At 38.7% G+C, this 27972-nt stretch overlaps 2 protein-coding genes and 1 pseudogene across 2 annotated transcripts; all 3 read left to right on the top strand.

The window, feature by feature from the left end:
• Positions 1-3877, top strand: LOC148918524 (wall-associated receptor kinase 2-like). Its single transcript, XM_089049045.1, is given in 4 exon segments — positions 1-989; positions 1503-1652; positions 2429-2707; positions 2710-3877. Coding segments are annotated over 4 exon segments (2262 nt in total). The 5' UTR covers positions 1-112; the 3' UTR covers positions 3666-3877.
• Positions 3878-4682: 805 nt separating this feature from the next.
• On the top strand, positions 4683-7102 carry LOC107880893 (uncharacterized; annotated as a pseudogene).
• Positions 7103-9535: 2433 nt separating this feature from the next.
• On the top strand, positions 9536-12490 carry LOC148918523 (wall-associated receptor kinase 1-like). The gene is made up of 3 exons (XM_089047655.1): positions 9536-10539; positions 10709-10864; positions 11109-12490. Exons 1-3 carry the CDS (start codon positions 9576-9578, stop codon positions 12362-12364), a joined length of 2376 nt encoding a protein of 791 aa, XP_088903781.1. The 5' UTR covers positions 9536-9575; the 3' UTR covers positions 12365-12490.
• The last annotated feature ends 15482 nt before the right edge of the window (positions 12491-27972 follow it).

Below are 27972 nucleotides of genomic sequence, written 5' to 3'. Positions count from 1 at the left end.
ACTTGTAGTATACGTAGCTACCATAACCATTCAAAAACCAGGGTTGTTGGCTGTTTTCTTCACACTCAAAAACCATCCCAAAACATAAACACAATTTGTAGCATATACGAGGATGCTACTTATTCTTCAACTCTCTGTGGTAGTGGCGGATTTGGTTGTGATATTATTATTAGCAACTCCAATTCCAACAGCAGCTCAAGCCCTCCCTGGCTGCCAAGACCATTGTGGCAATCTCTCAATCCCATATCCCTTTGGCATAGGCCCTGGCTGCTACCTCCAACCCCAATTCAACATCACTTGCAACCAATCCTCCCAGCACCCAAAAGTACAGTTGTTGACAAGCAATATCATAATCACCAACTTTTCCATTGAGGAGGGTGAGCTCCAAATACTTCAGTACGTTGCCGAAGACTGTTACGACGCTCAGGGCAACCCGACTGGCCGCAACGTCCCCAGGCTGTGGGTGCCTCCTCCCTACACCATCTCCCATACCAAGAACAAGTTCTACGCCCTTGGCTGCGACACTTACTCGTTTTTCAGCGGCTTCCGAGATGACCAGGAGTTCACGACGGGGTGCATGTCCATATGTGATAGTCTAGGCAACGCTGTTGACGGGCAGAACACTTGCTCTGGCGTTGGTTGCTGCCAAACTTCCATCCCTAGCGGGCTAAAGAATCAGACGGTCACGTTGAAAAGCTTTAGAAATCACACGGGTATTTGGGAGTTCAACCCCTGCAGCTACTCGTTTATTGTGCAAGATGGCCAGTTCGAATTCAATGGTACAAGTTTTCAACAGCTCAACAACAGAACCTTGCTTCCCGCGGCTCTTAATTGGGAAATTGGGAATCAGTCATGTGATGCAGCTCAAAAGAGCGAAGGTTTTGCATGCAAGGGAAATAGCAACTGTACTACTGTTGGGTCTGCAGGTTACATTTGCAAGTGCATGCCAGGTTACCATGGGAATCCATACCACCCAGATGGTTGCCAAGGTATGTGATTCAGTGTTTCCATAACCAGCTAAGGTTTTAGAATATCCCATCTGAGAATACCACTTCTGCCAAAAAAGAAGATAAAATGAATTTTTTTTATACCATTTGATGGTTATTATCATGAACATTGTGTTTGTCTTTATATTTGATCATAGTCATGATCCTAAGTACTTTATGATCATTCGGTGATATTTGTATGGATGATCCTAAATGATTTATTTAACAAATGGAGATCGATCGGATTGAGGATTTACCCCAAGCAATCCCTTTTGATTCTCATTAGAAAGCATATCTTTTGTTTATTAAGGACCCTGCATAACATTTCCTTATATATTTGTAAATCATATATATGGCTCTATATATATACCCTATATTGTAAATCTGGACCACACACAGTCTCGTGAACATATGTTTGTGGCGTGTGCTAGTTAATTATTGTTGCTCAGAATTGGGGATTCTTCTTAATTGATACGTGATATATATTTATATATGTGTTTTTCCTATTTCTTTCAGATATTGATGAGTGCGCTTTGAATTCGAACCTTTGTAACAATGGAAAGTGCAAAAATCTACCTGGAAATTACTCTTGCTCATGTAATAGTGGCTACAAAAACCAGGACGCAATTACGTGCACCAAATCAATTTCATTGAAAATTACGTTAGGTATGTATAACCAACTAGCTATTTTAGATATAAGAATGCATCCTATATATTTTATAGCCAATTAATTCAACACGTTGGCCATTCAAAACATACAACACGCAAACAGTATATGCTATGCATGGTAAATTATTCATGATTCTGAAACAAAATAGTAGGGAAACAAATTTTATTACGAGGAAAAAAAAAAAAAAAAGAGGTACCTATGGAGAGTTCATTACAAAATAGTTAGCATAACTTTCAAAGTTAACAAATAGTTGGCTGGTATATTATTAATCTAGTTTATTAAATATGAGTTGATGAATGAAGAGTTATTAGAAGATTTGTTAATACCCTCTATATTTCTGTTTTTAATTAGAAATATAGTTTTGACACTTGACCCAGGATACTATAAAAATAGCATAAATAATTAAAGGTCAAAAGTCACTTTTGGTCCTTGTAGTTTGACACTTCAACCATTTTTGACCATATAGTTTCCATTTCGTCAATTTTGCATTGTAGTTTCGTAATTATAGCAATTTAAGAACAATCCTCAAATGTGGCCATTTTGCCATTTTTTACCCTAAATGGATGACAGAAATTAGAATAATTTGATGGAAATTAGAATTGTCCTCAAATTGCTACAATTATGAAACTACAAATTACAATGGAAAAATTGATGGAATTTAAACTACATGGTCAACAGTGGTTGAAGTGCAAAATTACGGGGACCAAAAGTGACTTTTGGTTATAATTAAATTACGAATATCAGCTTTGACTATGATTTTTAATTTTTGCAGGTATTCCTTTGAGCATCTTGGTTTTAGTGGTTGCGAGTTTTTGTATATATCAGAAAATGAAGAACAGAAAGTTCAACAAACTCAAACAAAAATACTTTGAAGATAATGGTGGCTTATTTTTAAAGCAAGAACTGGCCAGTTATGCTGGATCTGTTCGGACAGCAGCCAGAATTTTTACTGAAGATGAACTTAAAAAGGCCACAAACAATTATCATGTAAGCGGAAAAATTGGTGAAGGAGGCTATGGAACTGTTTACAGAGGAATACTGTCAAATGAACAAGTGCCCCAATTACCGAGAGTAGGCAATTTGTTAACGAGGTGATTGTTCTTTCTCAAATCCACCATAAAAATGTTGTGAGACTGCTAGGTTGTTGTTTGGAGACCCAAACACCAATATTGGTTTACGAGTTCATCGCCCATGGCACTCTTTATGAGCACATTCATAGGAAAAACAACAAAGAAACATCACCCCTTTCATTGCCATTACGATTGAAGATAGCATCAGATACAGCAGAGGCACTAGCTTACTTGCACTACTCCACTTCTACCCCGATCATACACCGAGATGTGAAAGCAACAAATATACTATTAGACGAAAACTACACGGCAAAAGTATCCGATTTTGGAGCTTCACGATTGGTTCCTGATCAAGATGAAGACAAACTATCAACTTTTGTGCAAGGGACAGTCGGATACTTAGACCCTGAATATCTTCAGTCAAACATACTAACAGAAAAGAGTGACGTCTATAGTTTCGGAGTTGTCCTAGTGGAGCTACTCACAAGCCAAAGGGCTCTTCGTTTTGAAAAGCCTGAGGAAGAGAGAAACCTAGCAAAAGTCTTTGTTTCCTTGTTGGACTCGGATCGCTTGGGTCAAATTCTTGATGATGAAATAGTGGAGGGACACTTTGAGAGAGTCACAAAAGTGGCCGATCTGGCAAAAAGATGCTTAAGGCTAAGAGGGGAAGAAAGGCCGTCCATGAAAGAAGTAGCTGCAGAGCTCGATGGATTAGTGCCAACTATGGAACTGTATCCAAGTGGAGGAAAGCCTAGTTTCCCTCGAACTCAGAAAGATACCGACTACTTGCTTGGGTCACCTGTTTCAAGCTCTTCCTTTGTGGATATCAGAGGTGAGGGTGATGCTGGTAGTTATAGTAGTATTTTAATCAGTGCAGATTATGAGAGGAGCATGCAAAATCAAATCCAGATGGTAACGCCTTATGGAGATGGGCGATAATCAGTTGAATTCTTGTTCCTGGTAATGTTCCTCATAAAATAGAACTTCTTGTTCTTGAGCTTGCTGAAATAAGAGAACAAAAAGAAGAAAATAAAATTCATCAATCTTGAACTTTGTTTGTTCCTGGTGTATTGTTGTTCCTCGTTTGTTTCCCACTAATTTTATCATCAATCTTGAATTTACAATTTGATATATCAAGTGCAAGCTTATCATATTAAGCTTTATGATCTCTCCACCAAAAACAAGAAAATAAAATTCATTCTTCTTTACATTTTTCATAAATCCTAAATGGCATTTTCGCACTAAATTTTAAATTTGAAACAGAGCAATGTTGTTGGCTGGCATTACCCATATGCTTCTTGAATTCGTTCTTCTTTGCGAGTGTTCTAAAAATTGTAGCATATTGGTTTTCTAGAGTAAGAGGGTAAGATGAAAATGGAGACAGGGTATCACTGCCACAAAGACTGGAACATTATTGGATCAGACAAATTTGTAGAGGAAGATCATATATTACCCCTAATCCATGTGATGCAGAATGCATATTATTAGTTTTCCTAATTCTACTTGGATTAGTTTTCCTATTTTTAGTTTTCCTAATTCTTAAGATTCCTTCTTGTTAAAGGATCTCTTATTAGTTAATTTGTTTTCCTAATTCTTAAAGATTCCTTCTTGTTAAAGGATCTCTTATTAGCTAATTTGCTTTCCTATTTCTTAAAGTTTACTTTCCCTTTTCCTAGACTAAAAAGGGTTTTGCCTCTATAAATAGAGTTGTTTGTAATCTTTTAAGGGAGACTTGATTAATGATAAACTTCCTTACTTTAAACTCTCTGATTCCTTCCCTTTCCCTTCGTCTCTTCGATCTCTAATTCTTCTCTTCGATCCCTTATTTCTTCCCTGCTCTCTTGCTCTAGTGTTTACTCTAAACCTAAAGGCTATCTACTCTAAACCCACGGGCTGTTCTACATCAATTGGTAATCAGAGCCTTCCCTCACTTTCGTTATGCGTTTGCTCTCTACCATGGCACCCCAAACCGTGGCCAGCCTTGCTGAACAGTTTCAGTGCATTCCGAGACAAAGTTTCTGACGATATCGCTGGCATGGAAACCCAACTCTCCAAACTCAGCGTTGACTTCAAAGAAGAGTTGGTACAGGCTCACACACATCGTGCTGACCTCAAAGACAAATTGGTACAGGCTCACACACATCGTGCGCAGACGGACCTTGCCATCACCAAACTCCAAGACTCCGTTCAGTTGCTTATCAATCACTTTCGGGCTGGACATACTGAACCTTCTACCTCCGTGGTGCTCTCGAGTTCATCTACGCCACCACCAACAAGTGGCCTTTTGCCCAATCCACCGGTGGATCAAAAACTCAAGGCCGTGCCATACGGCATGCCGCATAGCTCCACTGGGCCCTCGCTTGATGAGCCCAAGACTCAATTGGAGGCCCCCTTTTCTTTTGGGTCCCTTCCACTGCCCCATTATACCCAACACACAACGGGCCCTTCTACAGTTCCACATGATCAAGGCACTCATCCCCCTCGCCGTTTTGACAACGATGTCATCCGCCACATCAAGCCGACCGCTCCTACTTTTGATGGTCGTGGGGATCCTACGATGTTTCTTGATTGGGTTCAAGCCATGGAAGATTATTTCGCCTGGTACAACTTGACGGATGCTCATAAACTTCGCATTGGTAAGATGACACTACAGGGAGCCGCTAGACAATATTGGAATTCGGTGGAGGAGCAACTATATCAATGTGGACAGCCACCTGTGACTCTATGGGACGAGATTGAATTAAAGCTTCGCGAACAATATCTTCCCACCTTTTATCGCCATCAATTGTATGATCAATTATGGACCCTTTCACAAGGAAGTTTGACTGTTACTGAATTCCACACTCGTTTTATTGAACACAAAATACGTGCAGGGATTCGTGAAGAACCCGACATCACTATGTCTCGCTTTATCCATGGTCTTCATGACGATATCAAGCGTGAAGTCCGTCGATTCCGTCCACATATTTTGGAAGATGCATATTGCCATGCACTGGAAGCTGAAACTTTTTTGGGCCCACAACGTAGATCTACCGGGTATTCCGGGCTCTCTTCCGCTCATACTCCAAATCGTAGTACTCCTAGCTCCACATATGGCGTTGCTGGTCCACTGCTCCTCGATACCCACAATGTAAAGGACCAGCCCCATCCTCGGCTGCTCACATCGAATGCTATCGCTGCCATGCTAAGGGTCACATTGCCTCCCGTTGTCCGCACCGAACTTTAACCATTGGCTCCCTCAATGAGGACTCTTGTGTGGACGTGTATGTGGAGCCCCTGGAACCTATTTATGATCCAGAACTTGATAATTGCTGTGAGGAGGCGTTTCACCAAGTAAGTGTCATGCGTTGTATTTATTCAGCATCTACGCCTCCACCTCCTGATTCATGGAAACGCACAAGTATTTTTCAAACCTATGTCCCTTGCGGTACTAATAGATGCCAACTAGTTATTGATGGGGGAAGTACACTAAATGTTATCTCTAAAGCTGCTGTCGACCGCCTTCACCTTCAGGCCGAGCCACATCCCTATCCTTTTCATGTTGGCTGGGTAGATAACACCATGTTACCTATTACTGAAAGATGTCTTGTTCCTCTTCAATTGGGTCCCTGTCACGAGCGACTTTATTGTGATATCCTACCCATGAGTGTAGCACATGTGCTACTAGGCCGACCATGGCTTTACGACCGCTGTGTGAAAAGTTGTGGCAGAGAAAACACATATACTTTTCAACATGAGGGAAAGAACATAACGCTAACGCCTTCCAATCCGGCCATCAAACCAACTAAGGATGTTCAGCCAACTCTATTACTTAAAGAGAAGGCTTCGGAACATCGATTGAGTAGTTTATCATCTGTAAACTTTGCACACGAATGCAAGACACTGGTGTGTCCTTTGCTCTATTATGCTTAAACCGAAATCTAACAGCAACCCACACCCTTGCAACCCATACATCAGCCTCCCCAAATTCTCTAATATCATACCTGGTGACTTACCAGATGCACTACCTCCGGCGAGAGAGATTCAGCATGCCATTGACCTTATTCCTGGTTCGCAAATTCCTAATCTTCCCTATTATCATATGAATCTGTCCACGCGAGCGGAATTGAATCGAAAAATTCAGGTGTTGCTGGATAATTGCTTTATTCGTCATAGTTTAAACCCTTGTGTTGTTCTAGTTCTCCTTACCCCCAAAAAGGATGGTTCCTGCAAAGGTGTGTTGATGGCCGCACCGTAAATAATATTACCGGTTTCATTCCTCCTCCGGTGCCGCGTAGTCCTTCTCCTAGTTCTACCCCTACAAATCAAATTGAGGACGTCTCAGATCATGAAGTTGTGGCCTCATCTCCTGGAGATTCTACCTGTTTTCTGTTCATTGGGTTGGAAGGCTCACTACGAGGATACTTGGATTACTGAAGCTGAATTTCGCTGATTGGATTCCACTCTTACTGCATGCAGATTATCGATGCTCTTCATGACCTCGATTTGGCTGCCTCCCGTCCTCCCATCATCCATACTTACAAACATCGTCGTCATCCTTCATCTTGGTATACTACGCCGGTGTCGAGTTCTTTTTGGTGGGGAGAATGATGCAGAATGCATATTATTAGTTTTCCTAATTCTACTTGGATTAGTTTTCCTATTTTAGTTTTCCTAATTCTTAAGATTCCTTCTTGTTAAAGGATCTCTTATTAGTTAATTTGTTTTCCTAATTCTTAAAGATTCCTTCTTGTTAAAGGATCTCTTATTAGCTAATTTGCTTTCCTATTTCTTAAAGTTTACTTTCCCTTTTCCTAGACTAAAAAGGGTTTTGCCTCTATAAATAGAGTTGTTTGTAATCTTTTAAGGGAGACTTGATTAATGATAAACTTCCTTACTTTAAACTCTCTGATTCCTTCCCTTTCCCTTCGTCTCTTCGATCTCTAATTCTTCTCTTCGATCCCTTATTTCTTCCCTGCTCTCTTGCTCTAGTGTTTACTCTAAACCTAAAGGCTATCTACTCTAAACCCACGGGCTGTTCTACATCACCATGACTTAGAGCCATCCCATACCAGTCTTTACTGCGCAAGAACTTACAAATGCCACAAACAATAGATTGACTTGCTGCTACTGATGTATATGTTTAGGAAATCTAAACCAATATTAGTTTGTTTCAGTTCGAGCCAGTGCCTCAGGAAATAAATCTATGTTAATATCTTGTACCGTGGGTTGTAAAGTTATATGGTCCGTCCTTGTATGCATTGTAGTTTTTCGTGCATAATACTACATTTGTCATGTTCCAAGTTTTTTGTGCTTTAAGTGCGAGTAATTATAGTGTACCTAGTATGAGAGTATGTCACATGGTATAATTCGTTTGTTAAAATACATAAGTGAATATTTATTGATATTATATTTTAAAAGTGGGAAATATTAACCATATCACCCATCCATATTATAACACGTGGACGAAATACAGCAACCTTGCTATGCAGTAAAGTGTACATACATGTGGGTTTTTGGCAAGTCATTAGACACAAACAAGTTTAAACACTTAAATCAATCTCAACCACATGATTTCATGGAAATTGATCCAACGACTAAGCACTTCATCCTCAAATGATGACACTGAATCTCTCAAACGTCCCCATCATCGACTTGACCCTAGCTCTTCAGTTACTCATATAGATTTTATTTATTTTTTTCAAGCGGCCATAGAGATAAGACTTCCATATATAGGGCTCACCTCAATTAAAAATGTGGTTAGTAAAGTGGTACACGATTGTTTTTATATATGCTAAGATATTTAATTTTGCAAAAATAATGCATCCAACTAAAAAAGTTGCATCCACTTAATGATGTTCTGGGAATATTGATACAAAATAAATTAGGTGTTAAAAAGATATTTAATTTTGCAAAAATAATGCATCCAACTAACTCAACCCAAAAAGTTGCATCCAATTAATGATGTTCTTGGATTATTTATACAAAATAATTTAGGTGTTAAAAATATTTAATATATGAATGTGATCTATTACAACAAAGACTCATCGTCACAATCATGGTGATTATTTAAAAAGTGTAACATCCCTGATCCAATTTAATCGATTTAATCAAATTTAATTTTTTTGTGAAATTTCAATTTTGCCCTTGGAAGTAGGGCTACTTTAGTCACTTTAAGAAAAAAAACATTTATTGTATGATATTACGTAATGGTGTAAGTTTGTATTAACTTATGTGAGGCCCCAGTTTAAGGTTCGCACATGGCCCTAAGTTGTAACAACATATACAAAGTAGGCAATACTAAAATGGGCTGTTAAAGATCTCTTGGTTCTTAGATTATGTGATGTCCAGCTATGCTCAATTAAATTAGTTAATCCGATTTAACGATTAAGATATAAAACCTCACTTAAGTACCATAGACAAGGCCCTCACTGTAGAATCACTCTTGTTGGGAAACACACATATATGCCATCAAAGCCACGCCACGTATATGGCTCAAATGTTTCGTTTTTAATTATCTTTTTCTTTGTCGTTGTTTTGACTTCAGAGTCGTTGGTAGGGTTTGATTTGAAGAAGGGTTAGAGAAATGACTTTTTTGTTTGTCGAAAAGTCACCATTCCAACTGTTGCTGTTGCTGGATTTGATTATTGCATGGACTTGGTCATTTATTTGTTTAATGACTTGGTCATTACACGGTACCAGCAATCAAGAAAGAAAAAGACCCATGAAGGAAAAATATTATTTATTTATTTGACCGAGTATTTACGAAATCCGTACACACCAGGAAGACATTATTTATTTATTTATTAATTCCCTCCCTAAAACATTAAACCAATTCTTAGTACAAGGAAAAATCAAGTGGTGCAAGCCATGGCCTTACTTGGGAGCATGCTTATTATTGTGCAACTCTCTATGGTTGTGCTATTAGGGGCGGCAATATTTACACCAATAGCATCAGCAGCTCAAGCCCTGCTGCCTCAAGCCAAGCCTGGGTGCCCAGAGAAATGCGGTAATCTCACAATCCCCTACCCATTTGGCATAGGTGACGGCTGTTACCTCCGACCCGAATTCAACATCACATGCAACCAAGCCAGCACACACCCAACATACTTGACCAGAAACAACTTGAGCATTACTAACTTCTACTTTGATGAGGCTGAGCTGCAAATAGCACATGATGCAGCCGATAGCTGTCATGACGCCCTTGGTAATCCCAGCAACAGCACCAGCAACAACGTATATTACCTGATGCTGCCTCCTCTTTACACCATCTCCGAAACCAAGAACAAATTGTTTGTCATTGGCTGTGAAGCTTTTGCACTTTTGGATTTGCAGATCGCAGACCCTACCTCAGATAAAACAAAATCCACCCAGGGCTACAGTGTGGCGGCATGCGACAATATTTTAACAAGCGACAACAAAGTTCCCGACACTTGCTCCGGCATTGCTTGCACCGAATCTGGCCTCGTTGGTGGATTGGTAGTCTTTGAGATGACCCTGATTTACTATAGCTTTGGGGAGCAGAACAGGAATGTAACGAAATGGTTCTACGAGGAGTACCCGTGCAACTACGCCTTCCTTGTGGAAGACTCCAAGTTTACTTATGCTCCCAATACAAGTTTTCAACAGCTCAGCAACAACAAGCAGCTTCCGGTGGTCATAAACTGGAAAGTTGGGGATGAGCCGTGTGATGTAGTTGAAAAGAGCAATAATTCTTTATGCAAGGGAAATAGCAAGTGTGTGGACTGGTCCATTGTCCATGGTAAGCCTGGTTATATTTGCAATTGCTCGGAGGGCTACCAAGGGAATCCATACCTCACAGATGGTTGCCAAGGTACTGATGATGCTTTCTTCTCTTTTTTTTTTAAAAAAATCAAATATTTCATACATCAACATCGCCACAACATATGAAACATCATATTGTGAATCTTGACTATTGATCATTAACTTGATTCTTACCTAATTTTATTGCTTGACATGGGATTATTTTTCTTTCCGTTCAGATATTGATGAGTGCGAGACTTCAAACCCCTGCGACAATGGAACTTGCCATAATCTAGATGGAAGTTACTATTGTAAATGTAATAGTGGGTACAGAAACCACGACCCCAAGACTTGCATACCCGGAACAAAGAACACTGCCCTCAAAATTTCGTTGGGTATGCTAGTTAATTTCATATTGCTAGCTGCTATTAACATATAATTTGTATCGTAATTAACAGGCATACATGTTATACACTTGTTCATAAATAGGTCAACACGTTTGTCTAAGAAAATAACAATAAGCTGCTTTTATTTGACCAGTAATAATATAATTATAAAAAAAATTGAATAATCAATTTCATTGTGATAATAGTCCCACCATGTCATATATAAAATGCAAGTTTGACTTGGATTTTGCAGGTGTCTGTCTGAGCTTCTCAGTTTTACTGGTTTTAGTCTTTTGGATATATTGCGGAGTCAAGAGAAGAAAGTTCAAGAAACAACAAGAAAAGTTCTTTAAACAAAATGGGGGCTTACTTTTACGACAACAACTGACTCGATACAATGGATCCATAGAGACAGCCTCAATCTTTTCTGAAGAAGAACTGAAGAAGATGACAGACCATTACGATGAAAAGAGAAAGATTGGTGAAGGAGGGTATGGACTAGTTTACAAAGGTATATTGCCTGCAGATAAAAGAGAGGTTGCCATAAAAATGTCCAAAGTCAGTGCCCCAATTACTGACAGCTTGGAGTTTGCTAACGAGGTGATTCTTCTATCTCAAATCAACCATAAAAATGTTGTGAAGCTCCTTGGTTGTTGTTTAGAGACCCAAACACCTATTCTCGTTTACGAGTTCATCTCCAATGGCACTCTTTATGATCACCTTCATGGAAAAGACGGAAAAGAAAAACTTTCGTTGGAATCGCGGTTGAAGATAGCATCAGGTACTGCAGAAGCTCTCTCGTACTTGCATCACTCCATTTCAAATCCAATAATACACCGAGATGTGAAAGCAATGAATATACTACTGGACAAGAATTATGTGGCTAAAGTAGCAGACTTTGGGGCTTCACGGTTGGTTCTGGAAGATCAAAATCAACTAGCAACTTTGGTGCAAGGGACGCTTGGTTACTTGGACCCTGAATATCTTCAGTCACACATTCTAACAGATAAGAGTGATGTTTATAGCTTTGGAGTTGTCCTAGCGGAGCTACTCACAGGCAAAAAGGCACTAATCAAGAAAAAAAATGAGGCAGAAAACCTGGCAAACGTCTTTGTTAGCGCAATGAAAGAGGGCCGGCTAGCTGAAATTCTTGATGCTGACTTAGTTAAGGAGGAACATAATTTCGAGACAATCGTAGAAAAAGTTGCCAATCTGGCAAACAAATGTTTAGCGTTAAGAGGTGAAGAAAGGCCTCCCATGAATGAAGTAGCCGTGGAGCTCCTGGGATTAGTGCAAATTATGGGAAAGAATACGGCTGGGGAAAAGGCTGATGATATCCAACGGTCTTCCAAAGATTCCGACCACTTGCTCGGGTCACCTGCTGCTAATTATTATAATTACGTTTTGGATGTTAGAGGTGAAGTTGGTGATAGTGATTCAATTGCAACCGCTACTGCAAGACGACCAAAGCCAAATGGTGAAGCCTTACGATCATGGTCGTTGATTTGAATTTCAGTTTGTTACATTTTGAGTGAGTGCCTCGTAAAATAAAAATGTGCAATGCAAGCAATACTTCTGTAATTGGCTGGTTTGTAATCAAAATGTCCAAGTTATATATAACGTTGATTTCTAACACTTCCCGTAATCATCGTAATTTCTTTATAATTATTATTCTTTTTCTTCTTCCAAAGTTATCATCAATTTAAAAAGTGATATATATGATTTGGGACATGCATTCATGGTGGCCGTGCTTGATGAAAAGGCGATAGAATTTTTTAATTTTTCAACTATTTTTATTAATTTTTTTGGAATAGTTATACTTAAATGTTTTTCTAAACAATAAAAATCTTGCTTCTTACTTGATGCTAGCCAAAAAGCCGAGAAAGGTATAGAGGTGATTTTGGCCCTGGAAAATGATCAAGACACCCATTCCACCTGATCAGGAAGAAGCAACGACTCTCTTGAGCCAGCTAGCTAGCACATGATATCATATGGATAGCTACACAATCAATGCGTAAATTTTCCACGGCATGTGGCCATGGACTGATTGATTCAAATATGGGCCCAAATATCTAGTTGGACTCTATAACGAGCCCATTATTTGTTTGGGCCTAAATATCTAGTTGGACTCCTTATCACTACAACATTTTAGGCTTTGTGCGACGAAGTAGTCTTCGTCGTGCAAAGAGGATTTTAGTCGCACATAATTATGCGCGACGAAGTTTCGTCGCGCATAGTCCGTCGCGCAAAGTTCGTGAAGAAAGGTTTTGCGCGACGATATATGATCGTCGCGCAAAACAATGCGACGTATAACAACCGTTAAAAAAGCGTTTGGACGACCCAAATGTCCGTCGCACAAATCTTTGCGCGATGAAAGGTTGGTCGTCCCAACAACAATGCGTGACGGAGGCTTCGTCGCGAGATATATGAACTTTGCGCTCTGACGAATAGTATTCGCGCAATTAGTCTTTGCAACGATTTAAAGAGTCGTCACAGATACAAATTTCGCGACGAGACAATTCGTTGCGCATACAAATTCGCATGACCAAATAATTCGTCACAGATATACATTTCACAAGAACGAAACTCTTTCGCACATGATTAAAATATATTTGTCAACGAGTTTTGTTTAAATGATTTTGCGTGACGATTTACGTTTCATCGCACAAAAGTAATATATATTATATAAAAAAAATTATTATTATTTGTTTTTTAATTTTGTAAAAAAATAATTTTGGTTTTTTTTAATAATTGTTTATGCCTCTAGCCTCTCTGATTGATTCAAATATGGGCCCCGCTCTAAACTGAAGGCTCATTTATTCTTATTTTTATTTACTAAGAACGGCTGTGACTTCAATCCACGATGGATAGAACTCAAAACTAATTTGTTGAGTTGGGCTGGAAAAAATTACATTAAGAGACACAATCTAACCAAATAAAGATTATTTTCTAAATATCATAGCACACAAGGAGACTATAAATACATATAGCCACACAAGACATTCAAGATCATTTTAAAACCCGACAAAAATCCCCTCTTTCTCTCTCTCTCTCTCTCTCTCTCTCTCTGTATTGTCGCCACTCCCTGTCTCCTCTCTCCCACACGACTAAGTACCACCACACATGGCTCCAATCATCCGGCTCTCCCCATGAGATAAATTCCATCCATTTTAATTATTTCCACATCTTTTTTCAAAGATTCCTTCCTGGTCAAAAAGTAAACTTTAAACCTAATAAAATATTCTGGGGGCAAAACGGTCTTTTATCATGTTTCATTTATAATTAAACATTTATTTAGGATCGGGTCATTACATGTCAACTCTGTTATTCGTGATCTTGGGGAAGTATTCGAACTCAAGGATATGGGTCAACTCAAATATTTTCTGGGTCTTGAGATTCACTATTAGGCTAATGGCAATATGTTTGTCAATCAGGCTAAGTATGCTAAGGATTTAATCAAGAAGGCTGCCATGGATACGTGTAAACCCTGTAGCACACCCTTCAAACCTCATCAACAAGCTTTGACAACTGATAGTCTCGCTCTTAGTGATCCTACATTGTATCGTAGTATTGTTGGGCCCCTACAATATTTAACCCTCACTTATCCAGACATAGCCTTCGCAGTCAATACCGTCTGTCAATTCATGCATAATCCCATTGATGTTCATTTTGGTTTTGTCAAAAGAATTCTTCGGTATCTGCAAGGCACTCTGCAGCATGGGATCACTTTCTCTCTTGGCACTATGCTTCTCTCCAACTATTGCGATGCCGACTGGGCAGGCGACCCAAACACTCGTCGATCTACCACTGGTTATGCAGTTTTTCTTGGCCACAATCCAATCTCTTGGGCTTCTAAAAAGCAAGCTTCAGTTTCCTAAAGCTTCACAGAGGCCGAATATCGAGCTCTTGCTCATTGTGCAGCAGAGATTTCAGGGATTAGACAGCTGTTATGCGATTTACATATGGTTATTCCTGAAGCTCCAGCTTTACATAGTGATAACTTGTTTGCCTTAGTGCTAAGTACTAATCCGGTACTTCATTCTCGTATCAAGCATATGGATATCGATTTCCACTTCATTGAAGAGAAAGTTCAAAACAAAGATCTCATTGTTCAATATGTTTCCACTGATGAGCAAGTGGCTGATATTCTTACCAAGGGTCTTCATAGTCCCCTGTTTGTCAAACACTGTGGCAATCTTAGTCTTGGCTCACCCCCATATGAGATTGAGGGGGGATGATAACAGTATGATGTGTTGTCACGTGTCTGTGCTGAGGTGGAAAGTCTGTTAGCTCTTCACGTGCCTATTAGTCTGATTAGTTATTCTGTTAAGCTTAGCTTAGTGAAGAAAGCATTGTTAACACAGCTATATAAGCTTGGGTTTAGTTCATTTCATTAGTATATAAGAAAACACTTCTGAGAAATATACAGAGCTTTATCTTTCATTCGCTAAACCTAGATCTAAAATACTCTCTTTCCGCCATGGTTATCACCAACAAGTTAGAGACGACCTAGACGTATTATATTATTGCAAAGGACAAATTTGTACCACTGGAGGAGGACCGTCATGTGAATTGTGCAATCCCAATGTCATGATCACTCAGAAAATATTGAAGCTGTACAAAACATGTAGTAGGGCATTAAAAAAAGACGACCCCAATTCCGACAAGTTGCTTTCAAATTTATTCCATCTTCATCATCGACGACAGTGCCATGATTCATCACTTATCTGAAGTCTTGGTCAAGCCACGCCACTTTATCCTGTAGGTCCAATCACCATAATATTTTCACCAATTTTAGCAACAACCAAATATTTTCACATACTCAACTTCATTGAATTAAACATGTTGACTTTGATTTGTCCCCCACAATACACAAGTAATGTCCCTTCCCCCTTCTCAACCAATTACACTTAATGCCATGTTCTTCCCCTTTCATGCAACCAGTGGCAACTCTTGGCATAAACTTTCAGATATACAGGTGACCAAGACATGATTAATTTCATGTTTTCCTAAATGACAAAGGCATGTAGATCCAATAACAAAATAATTGAAATACCAATCATCAAACTAAAAGAGCCAAGAGGTCATCCAAAAACTATATTAGGGAATAAGCTTCTTCGTTTCATCAAACATTCTTAAACTCCATTAACATGTGAACAAAATTGATATTGGGTAATCCAATCTTGATCCAGGGAACTTCAAAAAAGGGCAGAATTAAGGGTCTATAAAACTAAATTCAAGTAAGATAACTTAAAGTGAAGCACAAATACTATCACCAAATTTTAATTGTTCATAGGGAGCAACGTTCCTCTTCACAGTACTTCAGTGCTAAGTCGTAACCCCTAGCTTCTTTTATCTCTATTTCCATTCAACCAAGTAGGTGATTTTCGAAACGTCCAACTTAACTGAAATTGAAACTCAACTTCATTGAATTAAAATGCTAAAGATCGAACCATAGGATTGAAGTTTCCACAAAACCCAATTAGCAACGACACAACACAAGTGGAGGCTGGAGCCCATACAATCTCATACCCACAATATTCAAAACCAAGTTTAAAATATATCAAAAACATACTGAAACTCTATTCAAATGTGAACAAAATTGACAATGGTACTCCAATGTTTAAATAGGGAACTTCCAAAAAGGGAAAAATTAAGGGCCTCTAAAACAAAACTAAATTCATGAACGATAGCATAAAGTGCAGCACAAATACTATCACCCAAAAAAAATTCGGTTCAAAGGGATCAACTTTCCTCTTCACAGTAGTATTTCAGGGCTAATTTATAACCCCTACCTTCTTGTATCCTAATATTGGTCCAGACACAGATGAAATTCCTCCGTTAACTTATCATCTAATTAGCTAATTAGATGGTGACTTTAGCAATGGGACATATAAATAATTTCAATTTTAATTGAAATTGATATTCAACTTCACTGAATTAAGATGCTCAATATTCAAAATGAGATTTTACCTGAGAGATTAACCGCTGAAACTCGCAGGCCAGAAACCCTCGAACGTTTATTTTTGAATGGGAAAAAGAATATGTGATAGACAAATTGGATTTTCTTTGTTTGAGCCCAAATATCTAGTTGGACTCAGTAACGAGCCCATTATTTGTTTGGTTTTGGACTTTGGGCCCAACTTTTTGAAATACAGACTCTCTTTCTCTCTTTGTTTATATTTTGGCACTTTTTAATACATACTCAGCAAATGTAACCAAATAATAGTGACTGTTGCTACTTTTTTCTGTAGTGTGTGTTGCGATGCCAATGTCACACACTTGTCCCAACAACGTGTTAAGTTGTAACAACATATACAAGGGATTATGTCCAACTATGCTTAATCAAATTAATTAATATGATCCAACAATTAAAATATAGGACTTCACCTAAAGACTTATAGAATGACTCTTGTTGGCAAACACAAATATATGCCACCAAATCCAAGCCACACATATATGCCACCAAAGCCACGGCACACATATGGCTCAATATCTCCAATCTTTAAATTTCATTTCATAAGTAACTACTGGGACAGATGCAGCCCAAATACAATATACAATTTAGTCAGAGTAAAGAAAATCTTTGGGTTGAAAACAGAAACACTGCAAAATAAGCAACCAATTAAACAGAATCTGTCCTTTTCTTGCAATCAGTTCAGTCTACTGACTGCTATAAATTCAGTGGTTTGAGATATGGTCATAGCCCAACCCAACAACTATTGAAGGTTGGAGCCCCACGTCACTCTTCTCCTGGCCCAAAAAGAAGCGTGTTCATATGATTCTGTCTAGAAACTCGTCATAAGAATCTCCCAAAACGTGCAGGTTGGGGCAGCTAGATGCTTTCAAATTCCATCTCCATGGACCATGCATCGTCCGAAAAATAGACACAATCAATGCATAAATTTTCCACGGCATGTGGCCATGGACTGCAACATTTTTGGAACCCGCCATAGACTCTCGATGGGCCAATGCCATGCGCACCAGTCTTTACTGCACAAGAATTTGATATGCACACATCCTTTTCAAAGCTCCACTTTCAAGTAATTGGAAAGGGTAATGCTAGGCTTACCGTATTTTTATACCATATTGTGTACTATCTCTCTAATAGAGGTGAAACCCACCAATACAATGGAGTCCACTTCTATTAGAGATGTGGTACATAATGTGGTATGAAAAATGCGGTAAGCCTAACATTTTCCAATTGAAAGGGTAATGTAAGTTACCACATTTTTACACCACATTGTGTACTATCTCTCTAATAGAGGTGAAGCCCATCAATACAATGGGGTCTACTTCTATTAGAGAGGTAATCCATATTGTGGTATGAAAAATGTGGTAAGCCTAGCATTTGCATCAACGAACAAATTACTAAAAATGAGAAGGAAATTTCCTCTAGGCTACACCCCTGAGCCACGGCATGACCCTACCAGTCCTTATTCCTTATGTGGATAATATGCCTACAAAACGCCAGGCTTGTTAGCGGTTTCTTCACTCATAATTCAACAAACATATAGTTTGTAGAATATAGACCATACTATAATATATAATTCCTGCTAATTTCTCAGGGAATTAAGTGGTGCATATATACAGTATATGCCATGACATTCTTACATGAGAGGATGCTTATTATGCAAGTCTCGTTGGTAATGGTGGCGGTGGCGACTACAGCAGTTCAATTAGCCCTGCCAAACTGCCCAGACAAGTGCGGAGGTGTCACAATTCCATACCCATTTGGCGTTACTGAAAAGTGTTCAATGGGACCTAAGTTTTTCATCAGTTGCACAGCTAACGGAACAACACTCTTGGGGACAACCAACATTCCTGTTACCAACATATCCGTGGATCTCGGTGAGATCCAAGTACATCAGTATGTCCAATGACTGCCACAACCAGCTGGGTGTTAAAAAGTAATGCACACTTGTACCTTGAATACTAAAGAAAAATCTTGAATAATATAGAATAATTTAAAAAATTAAGAGAAGTTAATAAGTAAAAGTTGCTAGAAACATCCTACTAATTATATAATGTATTACAACTAGAGAAATCTAGAATTAGGAGACAACTTGCAGTTGAAAATAACTTTGGAAAAGTCAGTTACTATCCGACTTTTCCAAACAAAGCTGCTGACTTAAGCAACTCTATAAATATGCTAGCAAGCCCACTTATGTAATTAAGCAAGAAAAGCTAAAAAACTACAGCTGTCCAATTCATACAATCATCCAACTCAAGTCTCTAAAGCTTTGTAACTTTCCTCCTTTATTCAAATAAAATTACTTTGTTACTCTTTTCAAAAGTTTTTCTTTCCAAGTTAAGCTAATATCCTAAACACTACCAACCATTCTCTAAACCTCTTCTCCCTTAAATTAACACTGGGATGTTGGAGAAAGATGGATATGAGAGAATATGGAAGAGACTTTTAAACAGAAAATTGAAGCTTTTTTTATTTCCGAAATTGATTACAACACTAGGCCATCTTATTGGCTATTTATAATAACATTCAGACCTTTTCATAATAGACATAACTCTTGGATTAGTTCCAAGAGTTCCAGACACAACTCTAGATTTCTAATGAGATACAACTCTTCCTAAACATAGCTCTTCTCAAGAGACACAATTCTACTTAACAACTGATACATCTTACAAGGAGAAAATGCATTACATTTAACACTCCCTCTTAATGTATTTGTCCTGTGACATTTAGCTTTTCTCTGAAATAGTAAAACTTCTCTCTTGGAAGTGTTTTTGTAAAAACATCTACAATCTACTTATCAGTACCACATAATTTCAATTCAATCTCTCCATCTTCAACCAATTTTTTGATAAAATGATGACAAAATTCTATGTGCTTTGACCTGCTATGAAAGACTGGGTTCTTTGTCATGGCAATTGAGGACATGTTATCACACTACAAATTTGTTAGAGGGTTTTGTTTTTGACGAAGATCTGCTAATATTCTTCTAATCCAAACTGTTTCACATGCTGTATTCAAATTTCATGAAATTCCACAAACAAGTAAACAAGTTCATGCACGTTGGCTTTCAAGAAGAAAGACAGAACCAATCTTTCTTGTAGTGCTGAGACTCTTGAGTAGATAGTGCTCTACTCTATGCCAGCCCCAGTCAAATGAACCCAATAAGTAATAGAAGTCACTCATCAATAAGAGGCTTGTATTGAGGTACGTATTCTTTGAAATTTAATCACGAACCAGTTAATTAATTTTTAGGAACTTAATGGGACAGATGGAGCCCAAATACAATATACAATTTAGTCAGAGTTAAGAATATCTTTGGGTTGAAAACAGAAACACGGCAAAATAAGCAACCAATTAAACAGAATCTGTCCTTTTCTTGCAATCAGTTCAGTCTACTGACTACTATTCAGTGGTTTGAGATATGGTCATAGCCCAACCCAACAACTATTGAAGGTTGGAGCCCCACCTCACTCTTCTTCTGGCCCAAAAAGAAGCGTGTTCATATGATTCTGTCTAGAGACTCGTCATAAGAATCTCCCAAATGTGCAGGTTGAGGCAGCCAGATGCTTTCAAATTCCATCTCCATGGACCATGCATCGTCCAAAAAATTGTTGAAATATAAGTGGTGAGCTGATGAGAGTGTGATTAAAGTCCCTAAGCTGAAATGGTGTATTCACTTAGTCTCTAAAATAGGCAAGTGTGAGGCGTCAGTTAGTGTTAAGTGGCTATAGCCACGTGTAAAGATCTTAGAAGGCGCTTTTGGATGTAAGGCTGTGATTCTCAAGTGATGTAAGAGAATCCAGCTATTTCTCTAATCATATAGCACACACTGTGCTTGCCCGAAAGTTTTAAAGCATACAATACAAAAATACAGAAGTTTTGTTTTAGCTAAGCTCTCGGTTTTCTCTTGCATATTGTTTTTCTCTTCTTCTTCAAAACCTATACAAAACTCTAACATGGCCTCAGAGCCAGGTTTCGGTGTCTTGATCTGGCGTAAAGCTGTGAAGGTCATCGAGCTAAAATCAAGCTCACCGAGCATCGGAGAAGAGAAGCAAGCTCTGAGATTGAGACCAAGCGATGGCTGGATCTAGAAGTTCTGAGGTACGAACTCCGATCTTTTCCGGTGAGAACTACGAGTTCTGGAGGATCAAGATGGTGACAATCTTCAAATCTCTTGGGCTGTGGGGTCTGGTAGAAAAGGGATTCCAGTCTCTGATTCGAAGATGAAGACCAAGAAAGTTGAAGAATCATCGGAGGAAGAAGCTGAAACAGAGATGTGTGCTGTGCTCATGAAGGATGCAAAGGCACTGGGCATCATACAAAACGCTGTCTCTGATCAGATCTTCCCTCGGATTGCAAATGCCGATTCAGCAAAAATGGCTTGGACTCTGCTCTACAGTGAATATCATGGAGGTGATCAGGTTAGATCTGTAAAGCTTCAGAATCTTAGACAAGAATTTGAGTATATGAGGATGCGTGAAGGTGAACAACTTACTGCATATCTTACTCGATTAAATGAATTGATAAATCAAATGAAAACATTTGGAGAGGTGTTATCAAACGAGAGGCTGGTTCAAAAGGTGTTAATCAGTCTTAGTAGAGTTTATGATCCCATCTGTTTGGTGATTGAAAATACAAAGAGTTTGGAGACCATTGAATTGCAGGAGGTTATTGCAATATTGAAGAGTCAAGAGCAACGTTTTGACATGCATAATGTGGACATAGCTGAGAAAGCATTTGGTTCTTTCTCAATCGATCAAAAGGGGCAGAACAAGAATAATGCTCACCTGTTCTCGCCAAGTCTCAAGAGTTGAAGCCTAACAACAAACCATGGAGTCTAGACAGGTTACAAGAAGTCGGGCGCTGACAGACTTCAAATGGATCACATTCTGGCAAAGAAGATGGGGTGAAGCCTTAATGCAAAGTCTGCTCTAAATTTCACTATGGAGAATGCAGGGTCAATCCAAGTGCTATAAGTGTGATAGATTTGGACATTGGGCCAGAGACTGCACTGCAAACAAAGGCGGACAGAAAGCAAATAATGCAAGCCAAGTAGAAGTAAGAGGGAATCTGTTTTTTGCAAACTGTGCAATTTCAGTAAAAGGGTGAAAATGGAGAATGGTATGTAGACAGTGGCTGCAGTAACCACATGACTGGGAAGAAGGAGCTGTTAATTGACATAAACTCAAAAGTCACAGGCAAGGTGCAAATGCCAACAGGGGAGCTTGTAAGTATAGCCGGCATGGGCACTTTGGTGCTTGACACAAACTCTGGTGCAAAGTATATCAGAGAGGTCATGTATCTGCCTGGTTTGAGAGAAAATCTCTTGAGTGTGGGCCAAATGGATGAACATGGTTATCATTTGGTATTTGGAAGCAGCATGTGCAGCATCTATGATAGTTCTTCTCTTGAGAACCTTGTTATGAAGGTGGAAATGAGAAAGAATAGATGTTATCCATTATCATTACCCTCAAATGATTTTGTTGCACTAAGAGCTGGTGTAGTCAACTCTACTTGGGTTTGGCATAAAAGAATGGGGCATTTACACTTGAAAGGCCTAAACCAACTCAAGGAAAAAGAGATGGTACATGGGCTGCCACATTTGGAAACTGTAAATGAAGTGTGTGAAGGCTGCCAATTAGGAAAACAACACAGAGAGTGGTTTCCTAAAGATCAAGCATGGAGAGCTAGTACACCTCTTGAACTTATACACATGGACTTGTGTGGACCAATGCAAAATGAATCTCTAGGAGGTAACAAATATTTCATGTTACTCATAGATGATTTTACAAGGATGATTTGGGTCTACTTCTTGAGATACAAGTCGGATGCACTAAATTGTTTTCGAAAATTCAAGTCTATGGTGGAGTTGCAAAGTGGTTACAAAGTGAAATGTGTTCGAAGTGATAGAGGGGGTGAGTTCACTTCTAGTGAATTCAATAAACTATGTGAAGATGCAGGGATTCAAAGACAATTCTCCATGGCTTACACACCCCAGCAAAATGGAGTGGTAGAGAGAAAAAATAGGACTGTGGTAGAGATGGCTAAGGTTATGTTGCATGAGAAGGAGCTGCCCTATTATCTATGGGCAGAAGCTGTCCACACAGCAGTGTACATCTTGAATAGATGTCCTACTAAGGCTCTTAGGGATAAGACTCCTTTTGAGGCTTATAGCACCAGAAAACCAGGTGTTGCTCATTTAAAAGTGTTTAGCAGTGTGTGTTTCGTGCATAAACCAGAGGAGAATAGACAGAAATTGGATGCCAAAAGCACAAGGGGAGTTTTTGTCGGATATGCAACATGTGAGAAGGGTTATAGAGTGTTTGATCCTATCACTAGAAAACTACTCTTATCAAGGGATGTTGTATTTGATGAAGGAACAAGCTGGAATTGGAAAGAAGTGTCTGACAATTCTGTGGTTATGATGAACTTTGAGGAGCAGCCTAGAAATTCTCAAGTGAATTCGTTTGAGACACCTATAGGGCCTCAAAATTCTGGTTTCACTGCTGGAAACTCAGCAGCTTCCTATGGAGAATCAAGCAAGGAAAGCAGTAGGTTGGAAGATACTCAGACCTTCGATCATACACCATTGAAATGGAGGAAGTTGGATGACATTTTGGCACAATGCAACCTGTGCACAATGTAGCCTGAGAAGTTTGAAGAAGCTGTGAAGGAGGAATCATAGTTGAAGGCAATGAAAGATGAGTTGAATATGATAGAAAAGAATAAGACATGGGAACTTGTTGACAGACCTATGGAAAAACCAGTTATTGGAGTTAAATGGGCGTTTAAAACTAAGCTAAATTTGGATGGCTCAGTGCAGAAGAATAAAGCAAGACTGGTGGCCAAGGGATACTCACAAAAACCAGGGGTGGACTACAATGAAACGTTTGCACCAGTGGCTAGATTAGACATTATTCGAACCTTGATTGCCCTTGCAGCTGAGAAGGGTTGGCAGCTGTACCAATTGGATGTCAAGTCAGCTTTTCTAAATGGTATTTTAGAGGAAGAAGTGTATGTAGACCAGCCGGAAGGATTTGTGGTAAAAGGAAGTGAAAGCAAGGTTTACAAACTACACAAAGCTCTATATGGCTTGAAACAGGCGCCAAGAGCTTGGTATAGTGAAATTGATGGTTATTTTGCTGAGTGTGGATTTACAAAGAGTCAAAGTGAAGCTACACTTTATGTCAAAGCAAGAGGTGCAGAAAATATCCTGATAGTTTCCATTTATGTAGATGATATAGTCTACACTGGAAATGATCATGAAATGCTAGAAGATTTTAAGAAGGACATGAAGGAGAAGTATGAAATGACTGATCTGGGACTCTTACATCACTTCTTGGGAATGGGAGTCATTCAAACACCAACAAGCATATTCATTCATCAGAAGAAATATGCAACAACTCTGTTAAACAGATTTGGTTTGAGTGAGTGTAAACCGGTGTCTATTCCACTAGTTACCTCAGAGAAACTAAGTAAGGATGATGGGAGTGGTTTGGCAAGTGAAGAGCAATATAGAAGGATTGTTGGGAGTCTGTTGTATCTCACAGCTACTAGACACGACATTATGTTTGCAGCTAGTCTGCTTGCAAGGTTTATGCATTGTCCCACTAGCAAACACCTTGGAACAGCAAAACGTGTCCTTAGATATGTAAAAGGAACCTTGGATTGTGGTCTGGAGTATGTGAAAGGAAAAGGAGCAGTTCTAATTGGCTATTGTGACAGCGATTGGAGTGGCTTAGTGGATGATAGCAAGAGCACATCTGGATACGCTTTTTCTTTTGGGAGTGGAGTGTTTGCTTGGGCCTCAATCAAGCAAAATTGTGTTGCACTCTCTACTGCAGAAGCTGAATACATCAGTGCCTCTGAAGCAACAACACAAGCTATTTGGTTGAGATTTGTCCTAGAAGACTTTGGAGAACTTCAAACAGAAGCTACACCCCTCCACTGTGACAACATTTCAGCTATTGCCATTACAAGGAATCCTGTTTTCCATCAGAAAACCAAGCATATTGATCGGAGGTATCATTTTATTAAAGATGCTTTGCAAGAAGGAACTGTGGATTTGATCTATTGCCCCACAAATGAGCAACTAGCAGACATTTTTACTAAGGCATTGGCTAAGGATCGTTTCTGCTATCTCAGAGAGAAACTTGGTGTGAAATCAGCTCACAACTTAAAGGGGAGTGTTGAAATATAAGTGGTGAGCTGATGAGAGTGTGATTAAAGTCCCTAAGCTGAAATGGTGTATTCACTTAGTCTCTAAAATAGGCAAGTGTGAGGCGTCAGTTAGTGTTAAGTGGCTATAGCCACGTGTAAAGATCTTAGAAGGCAGTTTTGGATGTAAGGCTGTGATTCTCAAGTGATGTAAGAGAATCCAGCTATTTTTCTAACAGTCATATAGCACACACTGTGCTTGCCCGAAAGTTTTTAGAGCATACAATACAAAAATACAGAAGTTTTGTTTTAGCTAAGCTCTCGGTTTTCTCTTGCATATTGTTTTTCTCTTCTTCTTCAAAACCTATACAAAACTCTAACAAAAATAGACACAATCAATGCGTACATTTTCCACGGCATGTGGCCATGGACTGCAACATTATTGGAACCCGCCATATGACTCTCGATGGGCCAATGCCATGCGCACCAGTCTTTACTGCACAAGAATTTGACATGCATATATCCTTTTCAAAGTTCCACTTGGTAAGAAATTGGAAATTATACAGACGACTTCAACGTAGAAAAAGGGGAATGGGACATTTGCATCAACCGACAAATTAGTAAAGATGAGGACATCCTCTAGGCTAGCCCCCTGGGCCACGGCGTGACCCTACCAGTCCTCATTCCTTACATGGATAATATGCCTACAAAACGCCAGGCTTGTTAGCAGTTTATTGACTCATAATTCAACATATAGTTTTGTAGAATATATAGACCATACTACACGGAATTAAGTTGTGCATATAGTATGCAATGCCATTCTTACATGAGAGGATGCTTATGATGCAAGTCTCCTTGGTAATGGTGGCGGCCGCGGCTACAGCAGCTTAGTTAGCTCTACAATTACATTCAAAACTATTTTGGGGGTTTATCATTTTATGACTACTATTCATAATACACTTATTCTACACGTAGAGATAATGAAGATAGTGAAAAATTTTAACCTAATGAGAACTCTGTGTGATACTAAATCACTCATGTATCTTATACCATACAATGTATAAAGTGTAAAATATTGTAGTAAATCATTATATATAAATGATTATGATGTATTTAATATTCTTTCATTAATTACTACATATTTTCTACACTCGCATTGTTTGTCAGTTCACTATATAATTAACTTAAATCACTTAACCCATCATGCAATGCATTTCCTTCCAATTTTTTGTGATAAACTAATAGATAATTGAATGAATAAACATCCTCCAAAGTTTCAATAAAAAATTTCAAGTTTTTATTACAATTTCCATGATTTTTATTCAATTTTTACCAAATTTCCATAGAAATTTTTGTATTTTTAGACCACCGATATTCCCAATACCATCGATATTTTAGACCTTGGTTGGGATATATATGTTACTTTTCAATTCAAAGTGATTTGTAAAAACCTTTAATTGCAAAAAAAAAAAAAAAAAAACCTTTAATTGCAAATGCGTAGAATATGTCGTTGGATCTATAATTATTGTTTGTCACATCCTCGTTTAAAAGTATTTGTCCTTTATATGTACGGAGTTACAGAGTCATTTCTCCATCCACATATATTATAATCCTAATAAACTAATAAGAGATGAAATAGATGTTGTTGCAAGAAGCAATCCATGCCTACAGGCTACCACATTTCCCTATATATAATGCTCTCGGTCAACTTAATTCAATAAATGAAGAGGATTAAATAATACAAGTTACTAAATTAAATTTATTTATATAAAGTATCTAATCTACATGTAGGATTAATGAAAGAAAAATTCTACGTCTTAAGCAACTTTTTTTGAACTGCCACTGTATATGTAAATTCGTTTATTTTTCTTTAAAAACTTCCCACCGCCAATCATATCTCAAACATATTTCACGTTAGGCATTAATCACACATTTTGGAGACATTACATTTTGCATTCCATTGGTACGCAATGCATCGACGTTGTTGAGATGCTTTAAAATTCTATCTCCATCATGGGACATGGATGCATGCATCGATCATCATCATGTGGGAGATGGAGCCAGCCATGGCAATCCAACAAGAAATAATAGTCTGCAACATTATTGCAGTTAACGCACTAATTTGTAATAATGATGTACGAGGCGGACCATGTGTTCCCTCGAACCTAATCATATGAGTGACTCGTGAATCACGATGAGCACCCTCGTGAAAGGTAAGTTGCAACTTGCAAGTTGTAATTACGACAAATATACTGATGCCGAAGTCGAACCCCAATCATGTGAAATTTCAGTTTATAACTATAACTACAAAGCCATGTGAGTGAAGCAGCTGGAAAGGAGGAAAACGCGGGCTGCTGATTTCTCCTCCTTCACGGTAAGCAAGAGAGAGCACGGGTCCTTTTCCCCAAGTCTTTCAACAGACTTTGAGAGCTTTCCACACGGAGAGAAACATTAGAGAGCATCAATTTTTTTATTATTTTAATTGGCTGCTAATGTCATAATAATGACATCAGCATTATGTCACTTGCCTAGACAGCAGCACATGCTGTAATTGCCTGTGGGCTTGCCCGGGTTGGTGGGCCACACGTCTTGCCCTTGCATGCTGGAGCCGTCACGCAAGCCTAGGCCCTCTTTTGCCCGGGAGTTGATCTGACGATTATATCCCTCATAAATGGGCGCGTGATCTCACGTCACGAGATTAAATTATTTTTTTGACGGAAAGTCATGGCAGGGACTATTTAAGAGCACCCATATTGATGTCGAGGCTTTAAGGCGCATCGATAGTTTGCAAATGTGAAAGATGTTTTGTGATAAAAAGCTTTTTTTTTTTCTCTCTCACTCAACAACCTTATTTTCCCAATCAAAAATACTTTTTTTTTTTTTAATTCCCTCCAAAAGACTAGGTGATGTGTGTCATGGGTGCTTCATGATCATGACTAATATATGAAAAAGCTGAAAAAGGATTAACCATGCATGCATGTATGCA

This window comes from Prunus mume, linkage group LG3 (genome assembly GCF_029339155.1).
Source record: "Prunus mume cultivar Tortuosa linkage group LG3, ASM2933915v1, whole genome shotgun sequence".
In the NCBI taxonomy this organism is placed as follows: domain Eukaryota; kingdom Viridiplantae; phylum Streptophyta; class Magnoliopsida; order Rosales; family Rosaceae; genus Prunus; species Prunus mume.
This window is presented reverse-complemented; position numbering and strand designations above follow the sequence as displayed.

What these genes read in the sequence shown, in the direction of transcription:
- LOC148918523 (XM_089047655.1), top strand. Translation starts at nt 9,576, where the DNA reads ATGGCCTTACTTGGGAGCATGCTTATTATTGTGCAACTCTCTATGGTT. An exon ending in CCTCACAGATGGTTGCCAAG is followed by an intron (nt 10,540 to 10,708) that starts GTACTGATGATG and finishes CTTTCCGTTCAG; the next exon opens with ATATTGATGAGTGCGAGACT. An exon ending in TGCCCTCAAAATTTCGTTGG is followed by an intron (nt 10,865 to 11,108) that starts GTATGCTAGTTA and finishes TGGATTTTGCAG; the next exon opens with GTGTCTGTCTGAGCTTCTCA.